Raw genomic sequence first — 20754 nt, forward strand, 5'->3', positions numbered from 1 at the left:
TTTTTGTGGGCATAACGAGAAAAAAATGAAACTGCAAACAGTATGAAAATCTAATATGTACCAGTTATGATACATGTTCTGGTGACCTTTGGAATTCTCTGTCCACTTATTTTCAGTAACCTAGCTAACCAAAAATCTTTGCATTTAGTTTTTGGAAGAGGTATCATCAGTAATGATGTATTGTGAATGATGTTTATCTTTTTTTTTTGCTTTCAGAAATATGGAATCAGTAATATGATTAGTGAATCGAAATTTTAACAGAGCATTACAGTTTTTACCTAGTATTTTGGTGTTCATTTGATGTACTTCATTTAAGTAGATCATGATTTTAATCAAATTGATATACATTAATTAGTACCCGCCAAATAATAGTAAATTCACAACCTTGCATCAATGGTTTTACTACCAAATGTTATCATAACTTTCCTTTCATCAAGTACGCAAAATATGCTCATGAAAATATTATGATTGACAGTGGAAATGTACATTAGCTTGCATGGCCAGCCAGGAACTCTCTGCCACAATGTACAGCATGATTCCAATTGACCAAAGATTTTATCACATGATCACAATTTGACACCATTTTTTTTCTCTCCATAAAGACCACTCCAGTGGTCTAGTGGTAAGATCACCTGCCTTGGATGCAGAAGGTTGTGGGTTCAAACCCCGTCCAAGTTATAGCAAAGACTTATAAAAATAGAACTAACAGCTGCCTCACTAGGTGATTATAATTAAGAGGTTAGTATTAGGACTGGTCAGCCTGATGTCAAGATAATGTGACTGGGTGGGACATCATGCCCTAGTGCTAGACATCACAATAAACTGCCACACTGCAGACATCATAGCAATATGATGAAAAATTGTTAAAACTATATTAAAAATCCAAATTACTCATACACACATTCCTTTCCACAGACATTCCGTAATTACCGAGAGATGTTTGAGGAGCAGAAAGCAGCTCTTGAGCAACGATATCGCCATCTGCTGGAGGATTCTATTCAAGATGCGGTCTTCTTGTCAAGCAGGAATAATGAGCTAGTACAAGAAAACCAGGAACTCAGAAAACGTATGTAACACTCAAAAATTAATGTAGGATGGGGGAGAGCATCACATTCATGTTTATAAGTGCACAGAAAAGCTAAAGTAAATTTAGGGTTTCTTTTCTTCTAAGAGATTAATATCAAATATAATTTTCACTCTTTTATGTAAGTCTTTACTAAGTTTTTGCCCTTAATTTTTAAATTTACCCTCAAATTTTACAGTTTAATCACATTTTATTATTTCATTTGTATTAAATTAGTGGCAACATTAATGTCTTATACACACAACTGTGTTTTATTTCTTGAATAATATGACTTTAATCACATGCATGTCTTCTCCATTGTGCAGGGTTGAATCTGGTTGGGCAATGTACATAATATATATTTGTATAAATTGTGTCCCAGACAGTGCAAAGGAACAAAGTGCACCAATAATTTATGGTTATTGATCTTTGTTCTACAGTATATAGATCAGGGCCAGTGATCTTTGTTCTACAATACTGTATAGATCAGGGCCAGTGATCTTTGTTCTACAACACTGTATAGATCAGGGCCAGTGATCTTTGTTCTACAATACTGTATAGATCAGGGCCAGTGATCATTATTCTACAATACTATATAGATCAGGGCCAGTGATCTTTATTCTACAATACTGTATAGATCAGGGCCAGTGATCTTTATTCTACAATACTGTATAGATCAGGGCCAGTGATCATTGTTCTACAACACTGTATAGATCAGGGCCAGTGATCTTTGTTCTACAACACTGTATAGATCAGGGCCAGTGATCTTTATTCTACAATACTATATAGATCAGAGCCAGTGATCATTGTTCTACAACACTGTATAGATCAGGGCCAGTGATCTTTGTTCTACAACACTGTATAGATCAGGGCCAGTGATCTTTATTCTACAATACTGTATAGATCAAGGCCAGTGATCTTTGTTCTACATTTAGATCAGGGCCAATGATCTTCCTTTAACAATATATTGATCAGGTTCATTAATTTTGGTTCTGCATTACGTAGGTCAAGATCATTGATTTTTGTTTTACAAAATATGTATTAGAGTCACTGATTTTTGGTCTTCAATATATAGGTCAGGATTAATGATCTTTATTCTACATTATATAGATTTGTGACAGGTAACATCTGCCTGAGTAGAGAGGAAACCCATGGAGTTTTTTTCTTCTTCAACACTTTAGCCACATTTGCAAAAGGTTTTCTAGTCATGCATTCATTATGCTTCACTCATTTGATCTCTTTTTCATGGTTCAAGTTCAGGTAATCTCTGTAGTAAAAAAGTGGTTACCATGTCAGTGATCACAACAGATTTTCTCATTGCCTGATGATCCATGTTGGACCTCTGGCCACATCTTTGGTACACTTACTTTTCTGCATCCATATTTGTGATTACTGTTGAAAGTTGAAGTACTGTGAAGGATTAGAGATGAAAGAGCCTTCTGAGATATCCAAAAAACACAGCCTTAATCAGGAAGTTTATGAAATGTTAAGATGTATGTATTTGATGAAGCATATTTATCTGAGTGAGCTTTAGATCTGCATTTTACAAAGTACTTGGTCTCAGATCATCCAGACACTGTAGTACTTTTGCAATCACAAATGGCGAGAACTTTGTGAGATTTTGATTCTCATCAGCACTTGCCACCTTCCTCAGAGCCCAACAAGGGGCCAGAGATTAATGCTACGTTGCTGTGTTTTTATGTCAGGGCTTGTAACATAGGGAGATATATTTGAGAAAAGTAAAATCCATTACTCTGTTGATCCACGCCACCACCCTCAGAGGCCAAGAATACATAAAGTTTGCAAAACATGACAGTAAATTCCTTTGTCAAAATGGTGACTGTGAATATGTCGGGAGACATACAGGAACTGACATAACCCCAGAAGCTTGGCATGACTGACCAATTGATTAGATTGAGACATTTTGACTACCTGTCTAGTTTGAAGTTCAGCCAAAGTTGTGTTTAATTGCATCAGAATGGCAACATAGCAGGCCTATCTTCTACTCAACCTCAGAAATCCAACCCTTCACCAACATGTGATGCAGTGCACAGCAAACTGATTGCCTCATCCTCAAAGATCAACTCCTTCACCAACATTGGATGCAAACTATAGCAAACAGATTGCCTCCAATAGTTCCCTCTTACAACATGCAGGAAAGTGAACCAGGCTAATTTTTCATCTCCAAGTCCTCAAAGGGCTATGATTGAGAATGGCATATAAGAAAGTATTACACAAATTTGTATCAATATAAAATAAATTTGCTGCTTAATATGTAAGAAAAACATTTGCTGGCATTTCAATGATTTTCTGTTGTTTGAAACTTTTTCTATATACAGTATAGTACACTTTTTTGCGATGGGGGGAAGGTATTATTGCTTACTGTATTCTTGAGACATACGAAAATTTCATAAAAGGTTAATAAACTTATGTCCAATGGATGGCAGTGTTTAAAATATTGTAACAGTGTTGTACAGTTGGAAGTTTTTGCATGGCAGAAATATTCTAGTAAACATCTGTACAAGTTATGTACTATACACACGTGTCATCTAATCTCTTTGCCAGTAGTACTTTATATTTTAAAAAATCCTGAACATTTTTAAAAAACACTATTGCTGTAGTACTATGTACTTTTGTGGGTTTCAATTTTTGTGATTTTGAATTAGAAAAAGGCACTTTTCCTGGGTACTTAAATTCAAGCTTTGCCTGTGAAATTGTGAGTATTTGAAGTACATACCCAGACCAAAACTAACTACTCTTCTGCACATGAGATTCTTACATGAGATCTAACTCAGGTTAGTCTCATGTGCATTTTGACATGCAGATTAGTTAGAACTCACATGAACAAATAGATTATAATAAAAAAATCCCATGTGCAGGAATTGTAATTAATTTTATGGATGATCCTCCAAAAACATTCCAAATACAGAATACAAATGAACAAAGCTATGTCAGCAAGAAATGGAAGTCGCTTCAGTAGTTAAAATAATACTACCACCTGTATGAGCACAAATCAAACATCAGTCAAGATAAATCATTTGCACTCAACATCAAAGGGAGCTAACCCAGCTAACAGCACGTAAGCTAACTGGTTATTAAATTAATGTACATGTGTATAATCCCTCCCTTTAAACACTGTCCATACAATTGCACAATCACTTATATTCTGAGGACCATAACATTAACACGGGGGCTTAAGAGTGGTAAAGTTCAACTTAGAGCCCCATTGGTTCAAATAAAATGTCATCTTTCCACATGTGAATAAATATACTACAGTTAAGTAAGCAGTGTCAACATTAAATGCACCCAGAGTCAGACAAAGTAAAAATATGATACTAAATTGAAAAGCAATGGAATCATTTGATTGAGCCTGCCTCATGTATGATCCAATATCAACCACTAGATTCTACTTAAAGCTTTATCAGTCAAGCTGTTCCATACTTGTAATGGGTAATTGTGGCTCATCTGACAATGTGTGAAATGTCAAATCTAATTATCCATGGCTTAGAGAATGCTGGAATTGTTTAAATGAACAATTTTAGGTTTATTTATCCATGAACATTGTCTGTGCCAGCAGGCTTGATTCATTGCTGATGCTGATACAGTGGTTTTGTCCAAAAATCAGTAAAGTGTGAACCTCAGTACTCTGCTGTAATTAGATATATACCTTGTGTTTCATTAGTAATTGTGCTTCAAGTAATAGTTTTAGTATTTTGCAATCAGAATGTTCATTCAGATTAAAATGCATGGATGAACTGAAACAAACTTTCAAAAGGAGTTAAATGTTTCTGACAACAGTTTCACTTGAATGAAAAATCGATTTGAATAAGTGTTAAATCTAATTTTCATTTAATAATATCATTTATTATTTTTTCTTTCCTTTTGAGTAATGCTGATGTTTGAATGCCTTATGTTTTTCTCAGTTCTTTCTATCCTTATCTCACATTATATTGATTTCAGGTGATGTAAAATGCATTATAATTCTTTGTTTCAAAATGATTAAGGTAAAAAAAAAATGCATGTCAAAGTTAATATTTATTTCCAGATGACAAAAATGATATTAATTTATCAGATAGTTTCGTTGATCTCTAAGAATGAAGTACAGTAAGAAAAGGGTTGGTTGGGGTGGAGTGGAGTGTTTTTTTATGAAATGGGGCTTATTTTTTGTTGGGTCTTTAAAATTGTGGTTTGGGACAACAACAAAAGCCATGAAAATTGGTACCCTTGAAAATTGGTACACATGAAAATTGGTACCATTGGTACCCTTGAAAATTGGTACCCTTTAAAATTGGTACCATTGGTACCCTTGAAAATTGGTACCCGTGAAAATTGGTACCGTTGGTACCCTTGAAAATTGGTACCCTTGAAAATTGGTACCATTGGTACCCTTGAAAATTGTTACCCTTGAAAATTGGTACCCATGAAAATTAGTTTTACTACAGTACTTGATAATACATTTATACAAATATATATATGTAGTCTATGAGTTATTGAATCAGTATAACTTGTATAATTTACTTTTATTACAAAAATTTTACAAAACAAAAGTAAAACCTGACATGGTGGTTGATCAGACCACCCAAGTATCTAATAAGTCATCTTGATCTAGGCCATTTATTGTGCTTACACTTTCAGTGGCAGATGTGGGTCTGTGATGTTCATTGTGCTTACTCTTTCAGTGGCAGATCTGGGTCTGTGCTATTCAATATGCTTACACCTGAAGTTACAGATTTGGATCTGGTGTTCATTATGCTTACACTAGTTTCAGATCTGGGTCTGTGCTGTTCATTGTTCATATACTTTCAGTGACAGATCTGCACCTGTGCTGTTCATTTTCCTTACACTTTCAGTGACAGATCTGGGCCTGTACTGTTCATTGTCCTTATACTTTCAGTGATAGATCTGGATCTGTGCTGTTCAGTGTACCTTAAGTGACAGATCTGGGTTTATGCTTTTCAATATGCTGACACTTTAGTGTGAACAGAATATTATCTGATTTTATTATTCAGTGGCAGATTTGGATCTGTGATGTTCATTATGCTTATACATTCAGTGACAGATATATGGCTGTTTTTCATTATGCTTGCTTACACTTCCAGTGACAGATCTGGGTTTCCTGCTCATGATAACTATATTTTCAATGACAGATCTGAATATACTGTTCATGATGCGTACACTTTCAATGATAGATCAGGGTCTACTGTTTAAATGCTTACACTTTCAGTGACAGATCAGGGTCTATACTGTTCATTATGCTTACACTTTCAAATGAACAGAATACTTTCTGATTTGTTGTGCATTATTCAATGGTAGATTTGGTTCAGTGTCATTCAATATGCTATACTTTCAAATGAACAGAATATTTTATGATTTGCTGGTCATTATACAGTGAATTTTTATTGGTATGTGGCTGACGAGCTTAATTGTGAGCTGGCTATGACGAAATGAAGTTTACCCAAGATAAAAGACAGTACATAAACATATAATGACCTGTGTAATATATGCATTAATATTTTATTAGTATCTGTTACCAAATCTCTTAACATATTTCATATTTGCTTATTCAAATTTAATCATAATTTCATTCATGATCATTATGAATGTGTGCGAAAAGTTGGATGATGTCATAGTGTAAAATATTTTTAATATCATGACGTGTTTTCTTAAGCAACATATACCATATATACACTTGCTTATCAGCCAAGTCCAACTATGAAGAGCATAGACCCTGATCTGCCATCACTGCATGTACCAGCAGATCTGTGGCTGTGAATTTTGTTTTATTGACTACTCCTAACAAACTGCATAGACCTAGATCTGCTGATGCATTAAGCTATGGCAGATCTGGGTCTGTGATGTTTGTTTTACTGACTACTCCTAACCTGCTGGTGCATTAAGCTATGGCAGATCTGGGTCTGTAATGTTTGTACATTAGCTTGACTTATAAGCATGTACACTGTACAGACTGTACATGTTTACCACAACTTATATGGGAAATATTGTTTTCTTGTCTCCTAATTTAAGTCTAATGGACAATTTAGAGGATATACTAATTATCTATATGTAAAAGGCACATAGACATATAAGTCATAGACATATCATCCATTTAAAAACACACAGTTTCCAAAATTGTACAATATTTGCAAAGCGAGGGTGCAAGTTGTAACAATTCAATAAAAGACTTAGGCCCCATTTTGTTCTTATTCCAGAAATAGCTGAGATGAAAGATGTGATAACTAAACTTGGAGGAAGAATCCCATCCCAGCCTGGAATGACAGTATGATGGAAGAAAAGATGGAAAGACATTTGCAGAACACATTGTAAATTTTAAAATCAGCTGAGATGTTAGACAATTAACTGCTTAATATATCTGACTTGGATGCTTGTTTTGTGTACATGTATTTTTTGGAATGTTTTTAGCTATTTCTGAATTTGGGGCTATTCAGGTTACTTATACAAATTAAAACCCAATTTGCTGGACTTTTTTTTAAATCACCAAAAAATATTTTTCACCCATTCAAACGCTCATGTTTACAAATGTCTTATTTCATTCAGATATGCCTGGGAGATATGTCAACATTTCATCAACAGGTGGTTGTTTCTGACAAGGTACTTAGTTAAAAGGTTTGAATTTCTGGGGTTTCTGTTCATAATTTATATTTTTTTAAAAACAATAAAAACATTAAAGAAGAGGACAAAAGGCAGAACTTAGGACTTAAAAATATTTGATTATAATGCAAAATATGAACTTTCCATGATCATTCAAATCAGGACTCAACCAGTCTATGACTGTATTTAACATTTAATTTTCAATATTTTACTGTGCTTGTATTATTATTTATGCTGTTCCAAAATAATTAAAGGGCCACATCTGTTTGTGGCCAAAAAGTTTGGTTAATACTATGGGCGTGATACAATAATACAATAATGTTTGATGTCATATGTCACCAAATACAATTACTTCTGATATCATCGCACGTAAAATATCCTAATATAATGTTAGAATCTTATGGTATGCATTTGTTGTTATATTTGAATACTTGGCAGGAAGAAAAGAATCACAAGTGTGTGTTAAGTGCTTAAAATGGAGACACGGTGTGTGTTAAGTACTTCACATGGAAACACATGTGTGTGTTAAGTACTTTAAATGGAACCACATGTGTGTGTTAAATACTTCACATGGAAACACATATGTGTGTTAAGTACTTCAAACGGAAATGTGTGTGTTAAGTACTTCAAATGCAAACACATGTGTGTTAAGTGCTTCAAATGAAAATGTGTGTGTTAAGTGCTTCAGATGGAAACATGTGTGTTAAGTACATCAGATGGAAATACACATGTACATGTTTTAAGTAATTCAAATGGGCCTTGACTGCTTTTAAGCAGTAAATGCTGTCTGTACATAGTTTCAGAAATTAAGCAAAATAGATCATTTTAACCCTTTACCTCATATAAACATCTTTGGACGCCTCTACTCCATTCACATGGAGGCGCCTTTTGACGCCTCTACAAGATTCACATGGAAGCGCCTTTTGACGCCTGCTGTAAACATCAGCCATTTTGAGCTAGTTTTCATAGCGCCACCTTCGGGGAAAACCCCCCTATTAGATACTACATTCATTTCTGCGAATGACAACTACGTCAGATCACATGGTCGCTATTCATGCACTGGTCAATATCTATTTAAAGTAACTGATTCATAATCTTCACTCTTCAAAATGGCAGCCGCGGATTTCATTCAGTACGTATGAAGTTTTCAAGATTACAATAACAACCACGAAATATTCAATAAATTAGGTAAAGTCTCTGATATTGATGTAGGCAGCAATTAGTTTTTATAAATTATCAAATTCAGATGACTTAGTGATGTAGATGCACACGAAAACCTTGTAAATTTCGAGTATTGGAAATGGCAGCTACGGTTGGTCACGCGGCCTCACTGACATGATGGTGAACGAGTTCTCTCTCGATTTTGAAGCACATAAAAAAATTCTTCTGTGAAAAATAATTACACAGCTATAACAATCGGACTTTACTCTTAAATTTTTCCACATATAATATATGTGTACCTAAAACGTAAAATGCTTAAAACTGCTGTTAAACGTAACACCACTACATTGCTTAACAATTCAGAGGCAGGCCTATGCGTATGCGGTCGGCTAGGTAACAGGTGTTCTATTTATAGCGTGCTGTACTTTGTCACTATGCTGTATGAGGTAAAGGGTTAAATTGGCTTCCTTATTTTTTTTTCATAGAATATTAGTTTCTTTTTTATCTTGCCTCTATTTTTTTACCTTACCTCATTTCTTTCAAAGAAAACATGATTTGTCAAATATGTCCATTTTTCTTTTTTAAAACTGATATATTATTCAGATGATTGCTCATTTTCATTTCATGGCATTCTGTGTGAGTTCTTTTATGTGCAATTATAGTTTGAACATTCCCATATAAGTAATTCTTCTTGTTATTGGTATTCTTCTTCTTCTTCTTATTCTTAGTATTATTATTAGTTATAATATTAGTATTATTATTACACTGTGAACCAACTTAAACATGGTAGTTTGGACCAAACTGTGTTATAGCCAACCAGGTCAGTTTGCTGAAGAAAATGATGCATGTACCCAAAAGAAAATGCGGGGGGGGGGGTAATAAATGTGGGCGGTAAAATATGTGCTTCATTGGCACAGTTACATGTACCATCTTAAATTGATGCATATTAAATGTGAAATACACCTGTAGTGAAAACAGAGAAGGCATATATAATAATTTACTTTATATAGGGAAACCACGGATTGGTACATATACTTGTATGGTGTACTGTTTATATATACCTGTCTAATGTATAGCATGAATAGTATCAACACCGTTTACTCAACCGCAAATCTCATTACATACATGGAATCCACAATACAAGTAATTCCATCGAAAATATGCACACACACAGAGATTTAAAATATTCAATTTTGTCACAGGTCATAAAGGTTTGAATTAAGTGGAAAAATATAGCACAATCACGTAACAAATGATGAAGCACATTTACTTTTCAGTACATCCCAAGTTGGTAAAAGTTAGTTTGCGTTTTAAGCCACTCGTGGTAGCGTTCATAAGCACAAACTTTTTCCCTGCAAAAAAGAAACTTTCATGGAACAGCAAACCTGTTCCAGTCATGTTGGAAAAGGAAAAAAAATCTATCAGATTCCGTTGCTTTTGTTTAAGTTTGGTACTGGCTTCCTTTGAAGAAAAGTTCTTTGTTTTTATTGTAGTTGGCTTTCTTTGATGAAGGGTGCATGCATTTTTGAAGTCACTGCTAAAGGACAGCTTGTGAGAACCAAACAAATGCCAGTTTCTTATTGTGGCGGCAACATCAAATGATTGTATTGCATGATTAAGACTGATTTTGTCCATTTGCTTAGTACGTTTTCATAACAATCAATGCTTCAAAGGTAATTTGTTTTCTTTGAAATTTCAGCAAACTATTTTATCTGGGTACACTTTTAAAAAAGGAATTGGCCATTGTTTGGTCAATTGTTACTAAGTTACCGTTCCTCCCTGCCTATTGAATAGACTAAGTAAGATGTTGTTTTGGGGGCGAGGTTTCATTTTTTTTTTTTTTAACATTTGTGGTAGTACAGATAATAGAGACGCATGTGTTCTGGTCTGATGACAGGGATTACCACAGAAAATGTGAGTGTTCTGAAGAATTTAATTCTGAGTAAAAAGAAGAGGAATTTCACTTACCATCCACATACAAATGTCAGTCTATGTAAATATATTAAGTGCTATTGAGCAGCCAAAAATCCTACAAAAGATAGATTACATGATAATGCCTCATCCGGTTGATCTCTGCTACCAGAAGTGTCAATACAAAAAAGTGGATGCCTCAAAACATATAGGACTAATTTTAGACGTCAGCGGATTATGATATAAAAATGTTAAGATGGTTTGTCAATATGGACATAATATTTGATTATGTAACAGTAGATAAATTTCAGTGCTTTTTATATCCGGTTTGCAGCTTCCTTTCATTGGTCCTATGAATTTCTCCACTCTGAACCAATGGTTGTATACACAAGTTTAAACAGCCAACAACATCAGCAATAAAAAAAAAAGCCAAATGGTATATTTTACTGCCAATAAGGAAATAAAATTGCAGTTTGCAACATTAGCGAAGCCCCATGCAATCCCAGAATAATTTTTTTCCATGTTATTTTTTACTTTTGAAAAAGAAAAAACTATTTTTTCATGTACGAGAAAAATACATATAAAATTTCAGGAGCCGTGCCAAGATTGTCTTATGCGCGATCTCTTCTTCAAAATGATAATAAGCTTTTTCCATTTTTTCGTACTTTTAAGAAAGAATTTCTTTCATGTGCGAGAAAAATACATGTATATAAGATTTTGGGAGCCACACCATGACCATGTTATATCTAAATTCATGTTATAATGGAGTGTGCTATAGCGGGGTCACACTGTATTATTATTACTATTAATTCACTATGGGAACATGTTAGTACTGCCTTGTAAATGAGTTCACCCTTGTGTTGAGCTAATATTACCATTAATTAATGAAATGGTATCTATAACCATACCTACCTTATAAAACAGAAAACCTTATAAAGAGGTACCTTAAACTGAGTTAGTATTGCATATGGAACATAGACTCTGATCTGATTTTAAATGATGTGACTGCAGAACTGGGTCTATGCACATATGATTGGCAACTTAGACAATGGACTTGTTATTCCCACAAAAGTATTAATTTTAGTTTCACTTCAGACGAGTTTGTATTAGTTCGTTGAATAACATTGTCATCTTTCATTTGCATGATGAAATGATATTGACTAGTTACATTGCAGACTGTTATGCCACAGTGTGACATACTTTAATGCTGAAGATAGACCACTGATTAATTTCCTAAAGAATTTGTTTATATATCGAAGGAATAGAAATAATTTCTGCATTGGCAGACAAAACCACACACACTTCTACTGACTAGAGTTACAAAGACTTTGTGCAGCCTTGAAAAAAGGGAGATCTGCAGCAGGTTTCTTTGAGACTTGTTTTGTTAAACAGGGGATCCCATTCTGCACCTAATAACATAGCCTCACATCAAGATTCTAAAAGCTATTTTTAAACAGGGGATCCCCTGTTCTGCACCTAATAACAACCTCACATCAAGATTCCAAATGCTATTTTGGCATTAGCAAATATACAAGATATCAAAATGAATTCAAATATTTTGTTGTTAACAATAATACATGGATTCAAGTTTATAAATGAATAAATCCATTTACTAGCCAATGGGTGCATACAGAATATTTAGTACCTTATTTTTTCCCCCCACCTGTAGACCAGTTCTCTGGCTATAAAATAATTAATGGTCTGATAACATTAAAATGGCATGAACGCCTGACAAATTTTAATAGGGTAAATCACAAGATAAGCTGAAAACAGATGACCATTTTGCAAGATAGTCATTACTGTGACCAACTCCAGATCTATGCTTCAACGATTCTTTTCCTTTAATGCATTGTGTCTTCTAAAAGAATGGTAATTACTTATTAACACTACTTGAAAGGAAAGCTGTTTATTTGATGTAATGCAAATGAATCCACGTCATCCGAGTGCTTGGATACTTTGATTGTGAAGGCACTTGTTATTTTCATGATTTTCACTTTCATTCTACGTAAGTATTTATGAAGTAACCTTGTGTTTGTAATTATTATTAAAATCATGTTATTATTTTCTAAAATATATGATACTTCATTTAAATATCTAATTATTTGCAATGTATTTTTATCATCCTTGTGATTGTGTTTTTAATCATATTTGTGTTTTTATCTTCTTTGAATTATCTTCATCCTAAACGTTGTAAATATTTGACTAGCACAAGAAAATCAAAAACACTTGCTTTAGGTCATAATTAGTTTTAGGAAAATCAGCGGCATGATATAATGTAAAGGTGTTCAGGAAACATTATTTTGTTATATATTCTTTCTTAGGTGCTGGACACCTTAACAATAATTATTAATATTTTAATTGTATCAGTATTTTCAACCTTTAATAAATTCTTCAAAAATTAAAATTCTTCATTTATTCTTTCTTTTAACCTCACCACTGCCCAAAAGAGCCAAATTTTGTCAGGAATTTGTACTGGATCGTAAAAAGATGATTGCATTTCATGATCATGTTATTAAATATAAATATATATATTTAGGTCATAATTAGTTTTAGGAAAATCAGTGCCATGAATATAATGTAAAGGTATTCAGGAAACATTATTTTGCAATGTATTCTTTCTTATATATATATATATATATATATATATATATATATATATATATATATATATATATATATATATATATATATATATATATCCTCACTTGATTAGAATCAAAGGATTGAAAGGGAAACATGATTATTACATTGACATAATAGCTATAAGAAATTGCTGCTGCAACAACAAGGCAGTTCTAATTGTGTGTGTGTGTGTGTGTGTGTGTGATTTGGATTTGGATTTGTAACATAGCTTTAACAATTTTTCAGTCATATCGCTACAATGTCTGCAGTGTTGCAGTTTATAGTGATGTCTAGGACTGAGGCATCATGCCACAGACATATAGCATGATTTCCCACCCAGTCACATTATCCTGACACCAGGCCAGCCAGTCCTAACACTAACTTCTTAATGCTGAGGGCATATCGAGGCAGCTGTTAGTATCATTTTTACAAGTCTTTGGTATGACTCGGCCAGGGTTTGATCCTGCGACCTTCCACATCTGAGGCAGACGCTCTAACCACTAGACCACCAGAGTGTTTGCAGCTCTGAGTAACATGCACTTATTAAAAAATAATGTTGAAGTATTTAACTAAATAATGCAAACTAATTAATAGAACTTTTAGTATTTACAGTTTACGAGGACTTTATCAATGAACAGTTAAATATAAACACACACACACACACACACACACACATATATATATATATATATATATATATATATATATATATATATATATATATATATATATATATATATATATAAAGAGGGAGAGAGTGTATGTGTGATTTTGATTTTTTAACATAGCTTTAACAATTTTTCAGTCATATCGCTACAATGTCTACAGTGTGGCAGTTAAATATAGTGATGTCTAGCACTGGGGCATCATGCCGCAGACATATAGCATGATGTCCCACCAATTCACATTATCCTGATACCAGGCCGACCAGTCCTAACACTAAACTCTTAATGCTGAGTGCCTAGCGAGGCAGCTGTTAGTACCATTTTCGTAAGTCTTTTATATGACTCGACCGGGGTTTGAATCCATGACCGCCTGCTTCCAAGGCAGACGCTTTACCCACTAGGCAAAGAGGGAGAGAGAATTACAAATATACACCCAACAGAACAGAGAGTGCTACCCCTGGGTTCTACAGGAAAATGCTTGATAATACTAAGCAGAGCTAATATTTAATACAAATAATACTATCATACAGGTTGAGAATTTTTTATTTGTACTCTACAGAGATGAAAACCCAAGTTTGCAGGTAAATGGTACCCATTACCTTGCCTGCACACACCAGTCCATGTACCAACGCAACTAAGCACTCATCACGAAAAAGTGATCGTTCAAAGTCAGTGGAATATACTCTCGTGCATAGCAGACACATTCACATTTTGACCTAGTCATTCATTTTACACAGGCAGTCTGGAATCCCATGACAGAAATAAAGCTATATAAAATTAATTAGAGATAATTACAAATATATGCCTAACAGTCACCTCAGTATACCACGTGAGTAATTGACATGATATTTTGAAAGATGTGTCATTAAGATAGGTATATATGTACATACTTTAAAAAAGGGGGTAATTGAGCATATCCTTCGTGTTATTACTGCGGTAATAAATATTTACAAGGGAATTGGACAAGAATTTAACCTTTTAGTTTTATTTGAAGAAATTACACAGAACATTTGCAGGTACTGTTATCAAATCTCATGAGAGTAAAACTTTGAAATTTGTTTCTATGTAAAAAATATCATGGAACATCTTACTATGATATTCTTGTACATTCACTTTCCGAGTCAATCACCTCCATTTTTGTCCACCATGGTGATTAGAATAATGAATGGATACCGCATAAAGGGAAACAAATCTATTGCGGAAAGCACAGATGACCACAAAATCCTACCTAGTCAAATATACTTCTACCCTAGATGTCCACACAGCCTCCAGCCATGTTGGAAATTGGAAAACCTCTTCCCGTGTCGTTCCCTGAGACATGCTTTAAAGGACACATATGGGAATTCCCAGAAGTCCCCTATGATCCATTCATTACAATTTAACAATAACTCTAATAAGAACTGTCCAAGGAATGCTGGCTAATTTGGACCATGGCTGATTCGACCCAAATTACAGGCTGATTCAGCTCAAATGCCAGGCTGACCTGACCATGTGAACTATTACAAGAAAAATAATTTAATGCACATACCTGATTTATTTTTGCAGTTATTAATTTTTTGGCAAGCATAATAAGAGAATGTGAAAGATTGTAATATCAACTTTGTATTGGTTTCTCATGCAAATCGTGCTTTCTTCACTTTATATTTACAAAAAATGAATTGTATAAAGTGTTATTAATGAATATAACAATAGTATAACGTACTTTGCTGTTATCATTAAATTTTTATCTACTGTTATCGTTGAATTGTCTTGTCCTTGAATAAATTCTTGAACCTGTAAACCAGCTTATTTTTTACCTTTGAAATATTTTAAAATATTTCATTGAAGGCACATATTAAATCCAATAAATTTTATTCCTCAATATAAATTTTGTATATTAATACATATATAATGTAAAACACTTCCATGTGACTTAACATAGCAAAATTATTTCAAGTCAGAGACACATTTTGTGTTGTTAAATGATATTAATTCAGTAAATTGGCAAATGACATTAAAAGTACTTTAATTATTGTGGCGATGATCAAACGGGTCTTAACAATTCATGGTTAGATGATCCCACTATTCGTGTTTGCAGTCAAATTAATCAGGGACGTACTGATAAAACAAAGCAATAAGCAGATGGCGATAACTTCAAGTTACGTGATATCCAGGAGTAAATGCTTGAGATACCAACGTCATCATACGAGGAAGTGCCAGGGACGATTGATTGCACTGTGGTAGTCCTACGCTGAGAAATGGACTTCCACCAGTCCGCTACTGAAGTCATGTGCCAGCATTTATGGACCATGTTAGTTCCATTGCTATATTATATAAATAAAATTATCTTAAATAATGTTATTTTTTTATCTTTGTTCTTGTAAATTATCCACTTTCAATAATAATATGCATACATTTAAATAATACATTATAAATTCAGCTAACGAAAATCGCTTACTGTGCTCATTGTTTTTTTGTATATAGGATTTATTTAGCATAAAGACACATTCTACATAAACATTTTTTTTAAACATATGCATACTGAGACCTATATATATATATATATATATATATATATATATATATATATATATATATATATATATATATATATATATATAACCGAGACAGCACCACCATTTCAGTTACGTTATCAGTTTCTTTATTTTAATTTTTGCGAGGACCACAAGATTATCAGAATATAGACGTACGAAAATATATTGAACTAATCTTAAACCTGACAGGACCACATTTTAATTTTTACTATATATGTGTCAGTTAGTACTAATAGTATATAGTATAGGATGGATATTAATTCTAAAAAAGGTGTAGCATGAACATACTCAGACCAACATGTATAGACAATATGTGTAAACAACAAAAAAATTACTGTACGATATTTTTGTCAGTGTTAGCAGTCTTACTGTTTCTCAAAGAGCTGCATTAAAATTATTTCTCCGTTAAAGTGTAATTCATTATTTTATTTCTCGACATGGAATATTGTTCTTTCTTTTCTATTTTTAAAGAAAATAATTTGTCAACCATAATGCCTAAACACATACAGCTAGTTTAATTAGCCTTGAATCAAAATGATTCACCATGAGAAACGGGCACATACATTTTTGGTCTAGACAGTTGCTATGGGTACGAAGATGAAATGTACTAACATCTATTTTAATTGCTGCTGTGATTTTATTGGGCGAAATATCTACCAATCGATTGCAGAAAAGATATAAACGCTGAAGTCAAGTATGCAAAATTATACAATATCGTGTTACAGCTAAACAGTACATTTGCACAAAAAAGTGTGTTACTTTGCGAAAGATATTTAGAACAGGTTTTAATTAGATATGTGCTTGACACATCCAGGCCTCTAGCCACGATCTGGTCAATGAATTGAGGTGATCCCCCAATTTTTCTGAAGTTAAAAGGTTTTTGTTTTATATGTGCCCCACCCTATGAATTATGCGTATTTTAAAAAATTAAACAGAATTCTAAGTCAAACAAAAATGAAATGATTTTCACAGGGTCCTCTTTTCGTTTTTATAGGGACGGACTTTTGCTTAGAATGCAGATGCCAGGTGTCCATTCGTTCTGTTTCAGAACCTAAATTCTATATTCAAAACAGGCTTGTATATCAGGTATTACATAAAAAGGAAAATATATCAAAATTTAGTTTTATGACAATAGATTTATTTATTTTTTAGAAAGGACAAAACAATTAGGCTACTCCCGGTACACTCTTATTAAAACAAAATATTAATAATTTCATACAAATATTATGATGATGGTATATTGTTCGTTTTTCGTAATGAGTACCAGTAAGTACAAAATACACACGTTGATATTGGCAATATGCTCATTCCGTGAGTTCCAGCCAAAACAAAACACACAGGTTGATATTGGCAATATGCACATTCCATAAGTGCCAGCCACTAAAAAAACACACGCATGTTGATATTGTCAATATGATTATTCCATGAGTACCAGTAAGTACAAAATACACACACGTTGATTTTGTCAATATGATTATTCAATGAGTTCCAGCCAATACAAAATACACACGTTGATATTGTCAATGTGATTATTCCATGAGTGCCAGCCAATACAAAATACACACGTTGATATTGTCAATGTGATTATTCCATGAGTGCCAGCCAATACAAAATACACACGTTGATATTGTCGATGTGATTATTCCATGAGTGCCAGCCAATAATATGATTATTCAATGAGTGACAGCCAATACAAAATACTCACGTTGATATTGGCAAAATGCACATTCCATGATTGCCAGCCAATACAAAATACACACGTTGATATTGGCAAAATGCACATTCCATGAGTGCCAGCCAGTACAAAATACACACATTGATATTGGCAACGTGCACATTCCATGAGTGACAGCCAATACAAAATACACACGTTGATATTGGCAACGTGCACATTCCATGAGTGCCAGTCAATACAAAATACACACGTTGACATTGGCAATATGCACATTCCATGAGTGCCAGCCAATACAAAACAAACCGGTTGATATTGGCAATATGCTCATTCCAAAGAAACGTGCACATAGAACAGAAGGATTTGTAGAGGAAGCGAGAAAACTTAATATCTTGTACTAAAACAAAATGTTTCTTTTCGTACTGAGATGGGTTTTGATGCCCATTTCTTAATATTTGTATCTTACCCCCGTAACCCAATATTCTCCTCTGTAAGGATGTCTTGCATAATTTTGTCTGATTGGTTTTCATCCAATATTGTATGTGTGAAATTAGAGACCTAAATTCTTTAACTACTCAATACCTATCATCAAAAGCACAAACATGTGTACCATCAATACACGGATGGGTACTAATTACAGTCGTAGTCATCGTTGATTGATTGAATGGTTAATTTTTTTTTGACGGCACTTTCAACACTTGACTAGCCACATGAGAGCAGGAATAGAAGTTACAATCCCTTCCCGCACCGAGGTAGTCGGCCCGATCTGACCTGAGCACGTATCGAACCCGTGACCTATGAAGGACGCTCTATGTCATAGTCGTCGTTGTTGTCCTTGTTGTGGTACTACCTGTTCTTCTTTTTGCATTAGTGAAAATCGCTGATGTACAGGCTACAGCAACATTTCCTTCAAATACCAAAAGAAATACGCATATGCTCAAACATTATACATTATATTTTTATCCGTATTAGAAAATTTCTTACTTTTTCACTTCAAGGAATACGTACATATGTTAAGTTTCAACCATATAAGAATAAAATATCTTACCCACTTAAATATTTTTATGAAAATGTATTAACTTCCTATGAAATTACTTCCATTTTGAATTATTACGTGCACTGAATATAATTTGAAACAAACCATACATGCACTTTCTAAAAGGAATAAAAACTTAAATAAGCAGCAGGGGGGGCGAATCCGACATTTTGTCCAATCGTCATTTGGCTTAATTAATACTTTCTGCACTCAGCGGATCCGGTGTCGTCAGCGCCTGGTAAAAAAAAAACGACGTCGTCGTCGAGGGGATCGTCCGGACGTCATTTGGTTTAATTAATACCTTCTGCGCGTCGATCCCCAGCGTCGTCAGCGTCCGGTAAGCACATTGACGACCGCGTCGATGTCATCGCCCCCCCTGCTGCTAAGTGGTTATCTACAACTAACCGAATATTTGGTCAAGTCCGATACGATATCGTGTCCGAGGATCATGTAAATTTATCGTTACAAATCCATGTGGGGTCGACTGAGCATGACTAAAAAAGTTTCGAAAACCATTAAAGTCCATGTCACCGCCGCACCATGTCTGCCAAATATTTCGTAGCGTGTGTGTATCAACGCCGTTGAATACAGCAAGAATATTACAGTTGTCTCTGATTACTTTTGGAATCTGAGTGTATCGTTGAGTGACATATATCACGTCAGTGTTTTTATGCCTGCCTCTGGAAAATATCCTAGCTGGGTTTTTTTGATTGTCTAACATAACATCATCGTACACGACTAGATTGTTAACGTCGCCATCAATATCATCAATACCTGGTGCATCATTGATATCTGTAATAAACTCAATAACATTTTTTTTAGCGATCGCTGATGCATTCTCGTTGAAATCTTTCAACACCTCGTAGCATCGTTGATCATCTACGCTAGGAGCAACCAAATACAACTTATCCCACTTCATCCATCTCATTATTAAATTGAGTAACAATTGCGTCTTGCCGGATCCAGATGGTCCGATGATAATCATCCGGATCGAGTTTGGTAGCGCTGCAACATGCTTAACTGGTTCTCTTGTTTTAGTCGCTGAAAAGTCAATTATATTCATGTCTCTATACATAAATTATGGATCTATATTGTGTAAAGTGTAGAGTGCGTACTGGCACAAATGATATGACAACCGCTACAACAAAAAATAACAGATCGGCGCTTACTGGCAGGTGTGTACAATGCGGTACAAAGAAATTTAGATTTATTTCTATTAGACCCGGAGATGTTTTAAAAAAAAGCGAAGAGGTGATATTGCAGCCAAGTTATCAAAACTCCCCGGAACCCCGTGGGCAAAGTATCCAGGAGAAAAACACCTCCCAGGATATAGCTACTGTGGCCCCGGAACACGATTAGATATTAGACTCGATGATCAAAATCAGCCCAAACCCGGTGAGTACCCAATAAACGCTATTGATAAGGCGTGTCATGCTCATGATGTTGCCTACTACAAAAGTAGCGATCTGCAACAGCGTCAT

At 34.2% G+C, this 20754-nt stretch overlaps 1 protein-coding gene and 1 long non-coding RNA gene across 3 annotated transcripts in view; one reads left to right on the forward strand and one right to left on the reverse strand.

Annotated features, from left to right (window-relative positions):
- LOC149797769 (kinesin-like protein KIF13A) overlaps positions 1–7978 on the forward strand; it is a 56584-nt gene extending 48606 nt beyond the window's left edge. The window contains exons 22-23 of the mRNA XM_089962713.1: positions 916–1066; positions 7273–7978. Of these exons, the coding sequence (XP_089818839.1) occupies positions 916–1066; positions 7273–7346 (225 nt within the window). The 3' untranslated portion in view covers positions 7347–7978. The remainder of the gene's footprint in view (positions 1–915; positions 1067–7272) is intronic.
- Positions 1–15368, reverse strand: part of LOC149797770 (uncharacterized) — a 61046-nt gene extending 45678 nt beyond the window's left edge. Inside the window, exon 1 of one of the 2 annotated variants that reach the window (XR_016421876.1) lies at positions 15260–15368. This is a non-coding gene — a long non-coding RNA (uncharacterized LOC149797770). The other variant, XR_016421877.1, reaches the window with a different exon arrangement.
- Between the last annotated feature and the right edge of the window lie 5386 nt (positions 15369–20754).

The sequence above is a fragment of the Sinohyriopsis cumingii genome, chromosome 6 (assembly GCF_028554795.1).
Source record: "Sinohyriopsis cumingii isolate HCF-2022 chromosome 6, ASM2855479v2, whole genome shotgun sequence".
Taxonomy (NCBI): domain Eukaryota; kingdom Metazoa; phylum Mollusca; class Bivalvia; order Unionida; family Unionidae; genus Sinohyriopsis; species Sinohyriopsis cumingii.